This window comes from Centrocercus urophasianus, unplaced genomic scaffold (assembly GCF_019232065.1).
Source record: "Centrocercus urophasianus isolate 14NV4802_14NV808 unplaced genomic scaffold, USGS_Curo_1.0 seq_14, whole genome shotgun sequence".
NCBI classification, from domain to species: Eukaryota; Metazoa; Chordata; class Aves; order Galliformes; family Phasianidae; genus Centrocercus; species Centrocercus urophasianus.
This window is the reverse complement of record NW_024884586.1, coordinates 18,571,228-18,577,384: the sequence shown is the minus strand read 5'-3', so window position 1 is coordinate 18,577,384 and position 6,157 is coordinate 18,571,228. Positions and strand designations below refer to the sequence as shown.

The window sequence follows — 6,157 nt, the reverse complement described above, 5'->3', positions numbered from 1 at the left end:
CTTTCTTCTTTCTTCTTTCTTCTTTCTTCTTTCTTCTTTCTTCTTTCCTTTATGTTCCTGTATAGTAGGAGTGACTGGAGACCTCCTCTGCAATCCATTTGCTTCCAATTCTTCTCTTGGAAATTTGACTGTGGCAAGAAGCTCCACTGAAAGAAAAGAAAGAATGATCTTTTCCTCTATGGATCCCACAAAACTCAAACTCAAGTACTATTGCAGGCCCTTCCAAACTAATCATAAGGATGAGATTTGCAATACCCACCAACAAGTTAACACCCACAGGGTGGGATTTCAGGAAGAAACATACAATGCAGACATACTACAAACTGAGAAATGAAGAGAAATGTAGCAAAAATGATTTATTTTCTTGTATTTGTAGGGGGTTAGTTTCTAATTGTTTAAATAAGGAGTTTGCTAGTAAAGAACAATTTTGTATTCTCCCCTCTTGCTCGGCCGCCCCTCCCCTTTTTTTTTTTTTTTTGAATAGTGGTGAGATATTAATGTGAAGTAGCACAGGAAGATGGGGCAAGTGCAGGATGTTGTAATAGGTAAAATCGAAGAAAAACAAAAGAAAGAGATGGATTCATATACGGTGAAGTACAGTACAAGCCAGGCTTTTACTACTACCAGCTGAGAAGCTGAGAAGAAACGAATTTTTCAAAGCTTCAATGAAAACTGAGATTTGTGGTACGAAAAAGAGCAAGAAGTCAACGTTTTCCCAAACATGTTAAGACAAATTATGACTGTAGTGACATGTATATGACATGTGTGTGACACTGTGTATGACAACAGTGCTATCACATAAAAGACTGTTAACCTTTCCTTTACAGATGATGAAACCCTGCTCCCTAAAAGACCGAATGAGCTGGAAACTCGAGTGGTTTGTCCCACCGACAGCTTTTCAGACATCTTCCGAGATGTTGTCACGTTACGTCCAGCAGCTTCAGAAATCCCTAACTTCCTAAAAGGCCTCCAGATGAACAACAACTACCTAGAGAGCGAATTTTCTAAATGGAAAGGTATGGTAATAGCATCCCACTTTTAAGTATATTTTAAACCATCCTTCTTAAAAGCATGCAATGCTGAGTGGGTTGTCAAGCTGACTGCCTTTCAGTTCTGTTCCCATTCTCTGATAATATTTGAAACTGTTGCCAAAAGGTAAAATTACTCAGTAGAAGAAGCTTCAAAAGTAAGTTCCTAAGAAATTTCCAAAGCCTAGCAAGTAATCAATCAGTGTACACCTGCTGGTGTGCCAGCCAACCAGCCCACACTCTTGTGGCAGGGGATTCATGCCATCATATGCTGTCTCTTGCCTGGATAGTACTCAAGAGGTGTGGTTTGGAGCCCTGTTTCATCTTACCTTCTCACTTGTAATAAAGACAGGATGTTCGTAACAGTGTTCCTTCTTGCACCAGCTGGGAGCTTGTACTCAGTCTGTATCAGATCTTCCATGTTCTGTAAGGAGCTATGGCTGTCTACCTTAATACCTTTGTGCCTGTTCTCACTGCACGCCCAGCACTGAGCACATTCAATCTTTATTTTGTTGAGACAGTGAGTTGCAATTTTAATTTTTCCCCTATTGAAAAAAATTGGCCTGATCAGAGTTGTGAACAAAACTAGGGGATGGAATTAACACTATTTTCCTGAACCTCAAGTTAACATCTCAGAGAAAAGGAAAAGAAACTGCAAAGTAAATAGCGGAAAGAGGAACCCAGAAATGACTAAGCTGTAGCTATCAACTACACAGGTAGGCCTGAAACCACCCAAAAAAAGCTGAATTCTCTCTCTCTCTCTCTCTCTTTTTTTTTTTTTTTTTTTTTAATAATTGACTTTCCTAAAAATGCCAGAGCATCTCTTGCACTGAGCACCCCCCTGAAAAACAAATCCTTCTTTTCTAGACTGCGAGCTTGACTCTCAGCCCAACCACCTGACAGGAGCAGCAGACTACCTCATCTTGATCGACACTGCATTTGTTTTTGCCACCAGTTACCCACCACTCATGAGACCAGAAAGGAAAGTGGATGTCATTTTGCATTTCAATTACAGTTCAGGTTCCCAGACCAGGGTGAGTATTATACATTCCTCTATAATGGCCTCTCTGCTTCATCATTCACTTCCCAGAATGGCCAATCCTCTGCTCATAGAACACTTTTTTTTTCAATATTTAGACAGCAGTAAGAAGCTAACAGTTTACCAGGGTCACATGCATTCATTGAGCACTATGCTGTTATCAGTAAAGTAAGCATTTAGGAAACTGATCCCGCTCATTTTATGTGTGAATGTGTTTCACTTGATCTGAAGGCAGTTAGATGTAGAACCCATACAGCTGAAAATGTTTAAAAACTTAGTTGTGACTCTGTAATGCAGACACTGCAGAGCTGTGTGTGACTCAGACCACCTGCTACCTGGCCTTCCAGAGCTGGGCTCCACTGGCTGCCTATAACACCTTAATTGGATACATGCCATAATCTGTCAGAACTTGGCCCTAACCCCACAAGCCTTCCTGGTAAAGCTGGAGTTTGGTCAAATTCAGAATATCTCTGCTATGTTCTGATGCTTTATTTCATTTTCTTTTCATATGATGGCAAACTAGCCTCTGAAAGAAGCCTCTGAGTACTTTGCAAAACAAGGAATTCCTTTCCCTAAGGAGGTACCAGATGATCAGGAAACACCACATCTGAAGGAATGCTACATTGTTGGTGAAAAGGAGAGTCCAGAAACCCCTATTGTAATATTCTTCCCTCTGGTAAATGACACCTTCAGGGAATACAAAGCACCTGGTAAGTTTATAGTCACCAACCACATCGTCAGAGGCAGCCTTTTACTTTGTCTTTGCTACTGTACAATATCTGTTATTCAGACCACCCTGTAAACACTTGTAGGCTCAAATTCCCTCTTCTTATATCTGAACCGTACCAAAGAGATGAAAATACATAAATTTTCCTCAAAAGTACAGCAGCAGCTGAGATCAGCCTTAAACAAAAATGCCCTTCTTCAAAATTTGTTTATTTATTTTGGCTTTTCATAGGTAGGTTCTGGAATTAAACAACGAAAAGTGTATTCTGTTTATCTGCAATGGCAGAAATTAGCAGGGCTATTTCCTCTCATACTTCTCCTCCTTGCCTCTTATAGAACGCCCTTGGGAATCTGAAGGATTTCATTGTTTAAAATCATTTCCAGGCTTGTAGTCAATGTAGATAACCTTGAAAACAAAAGTGTGAATTGGTGAAGTGATGAAAATTATAGCTGAGGCACGCAGTCAGTTTCTATGCACTTCAGTGGGCCCTATTTTAAAACTTTAAGGAATTTAAAGAGCAACATTGCCAGTCGTTTCAAAACAGATGAATCTTGACAGAGCTCTATTCTACCTCTGATAGTGTCAAAAGTCTTGGTTACTGCTTCTGATTCTAACTAGAATCCCTACTTCATGCTATGAGATCACTTTTTAATCACTTCAAAGCCCCACAGTGTACTGAAAACCAAAAGTCCTGAGGTGGTATAGGTGCATGAAATGTAAAAACAAAACATCCAGTAACTACTGCCCCAAATGTATTCTTGAGATCAACCTTTTTCTGACTCACAGGTGACATATGAAGGCAGAAAAAAAATAAATGATGTGTACTTGACACTTTCGATACCCAAGAATTTGTTGAGATTTGTGATTCCAGGATAAGCCTTGGATGTTCTTCCCAAGTACCAACAACACGCTGTGGAGGTTCCTATAAATGTCTGCTCTCTGATAGCCTGCAATCAAGTTCTGAAATAGCTTTCTGTTATTTAATTCATTTAACAAGTTAATAGAATTTGTCTGCAGATCATCATATATGATGAATCTAATATTTCCAGAGACTACACTTGTGGGACTACTTGCCTGGTTGTTTTCCTTGGGTCTGTGATGTATATGCTGATTATACCGGGATGATGAATTGGGCTTGAAAGGTTCTGTCAGTATCTCAGCCAAATCTCGGGAAACATTAAGTCCAGCATAGCAACTGACATTACATAAAGCTTGTAGTTTTTATAGCAGCAGGTAGCTTGAAGAAATTACGGAAAATACCTATGCCATTTGCTGCCGGGCTGTGTTCCGATCATGGCTCTGTGAAATCTCTGAGTTCAGACAAGAGAATGTCACTTTTGAGGTCTGTTTTCTGTATCTCTTAAAAATTCGTTCCAGCATGCAACAAGAGTTGATGAGCAGATTATGCAGAGCCAAGGGAGAGCTGAGGTTGCTGAAAAGGCAGCTCTGCATCTGGAAAGCTTGAATCACTGAGATGTCTGGATTTTCAGCAGTCTATTCTGGAGATACAGCAGTGAGGGATGTAAAATATGGAGGGCAAGAAGGAACAGAAACTGGCAATGGCATCAAAAGCTCACTGCCTGGAAAAAAACTGCTGTAGTAAAATCCTGGCTGTGGTTACTTGCTCTGGGAGACAGGAAAGAAAGAGGGAAAGAGTAGACATGATTCACTTGCCACCTTAGCTGGAAATAGAAGGTGCTGCTGCAATGACCAGGACGCGGCAGCAAAATGAGGGCTGGGGAGCATCAGCACCAAGCATGGCTTGGTGACCTGGCTGCCACCTTGCCCCAGCAGTAAAATTATCCCAGCAATAAAAGGCCTCTGAAGGGAAATCTTTGGGTTGTAATCAACTATGGGTGCATGCCTGAGAGGTGCCTGACCCTAATGGCTGTTCTGCTGATTAACCAAGTCACTGTTTGTCCCTTAGGGGTGAGACGTAGTCCCTCAGAGATGGCAGAGGGTGATGTTGATGTTACCAATAGCTGTGGTCCATACTACATAAACAACCTGAGTTATTCAGAGAAAGATTTTGACAAACTGGTGAACCTAAGCTACTACAACGTCCAGAATAATAAAGACTTGATTCTTCAGGCCTTGCGTGCAGCAGTGGAACGGAAAAAGCAGCAAAAGAAACAGCAACCACTGCAAAAACCACCACCTCCTGGTGATGATGACATGGGTGTCCCCAACAGAGAGGTGTCCCAGCATCTGCCCACCTGCTCAACAGTAGGGAAAATGAAATAAAACATCCACAAGCACTGCTAATTAAACAAAACAAAACAAAAAACAGACAAAAAAAAAAAACAAAAACAAAAAAAAAGAAGAAGAAGAAGAAGAAAGGAAGTTGCCTAGGTAGTGAAAAGCTGAAGAATGCTGAAAACACTTTGTTATCGGAAGTGCTGCAGCCTGTCTGTCAGTGAAGGATGTAAACACACAAGGCTGAGCTCTTCCTTAATGAATTAATGTCCTTCCCTTGCTGACAAGCCCTGGAGTAGAGCTTGGTGCAAGGTGCTGTGCTCCTGCTTGCAGAAGTGACCCTTCAGGCCAAGGCTGTGTTTTATGGACATGAGGGCATGAGGAAGCTGGCACTGGCTGCTGATTTTCTACCTGCACTGTAATAAGAGAGGAGCGTAAGTCTGGAACTGCAACAGAGAACAAAATCCATTGTTTCTAAATCAAAACCTATTTGGGAGCTATGAATTCTTTATGTGAATGTAAATAAATATTAAACTTTATACAAGAAAATACTTTTTTTCAAGTCAGAGTAATAGGAAATAAATATTTTTTGCAGCAAATACATGTTATAGAAATTTCTTCTAGGAGCCTCTTCCTCTACTAGCAAGCCAACTTAAACATGAGATGCAGACTTACTTCAGACCTGGGTGTGAAGTGCCCCAGGAGCCTGACACCATTTAAATTCCTTTTACGGCTCTGCTCTATGAGAATTGATTTACACTAGTTTATTTAGTTAAATCACATTTAAGCATTAGTGCTACATGTTGAAGGCTTACAAATGCAAAGATTTTTGAGACTATTACATTTGAAAAGAAAGGAGAAACAGAGGTACAGCAGCTCTAAAATTCTTAATGTCGCTCATTTGCATGTGACTTTTTAACCTGTTGCTGAGTAGTCCAGCAGAAGTTAGCTTCTCTGTTATGAGCAGTCCATTTTCCTGATATAGATAAGCAGTTTCATAGCACTTGGATAAGGCGCTTCATGGGAGCCTCACTGGAACTCTGTAAAATGCTGGGTACCATGGTGGGAAGTAAGAATCAGGCTCTGCTGGGGTATAGAGAAGGACATTCTTCTGTGTGGATGATCTGGGAGCTTAAAGTTATCTGCAGAAGAGAACAGTAGCTGTTT

At 40.7% G+C, this 6,157-nt stretch overlaps 1 protein-coding gene across 1 annotated transcript in view; it reads left to right on the top strand.

Moving 5' to 3' along the window:
- Positions 1 to 5,038, top strand: part of LOC122158038 (cytosolic phospholipase A2 epsilon-like) — a 39,024-nt gene extending 33,986 nt beyond the window's left edge. Inside the window, exons 20-23 of the mRNA XM_042814355.1 lie at positions 828 to 1,016; positions 1,896 to 2,062; positions 2,591 to 2,777; positions 4,722 to 5,038. Of these exons, the coding sequence (XP_042670289.1) occupies positions 828 to 1,016; positions 1,896 to 2,062; positions 2,591 to 2,777; positions 4,722 to 5,038 (860 nt within the window). The remainder of the gene's footprint in view (positions 1 to 827; positions 1,017 to 1,895; positions 2,063 to 2,590; positions 2,778 to 4,721) is intronic.
- The last annotated feature ends 1,119 nt before the right edge of the window (positions 5,039 to 6,157 follow it).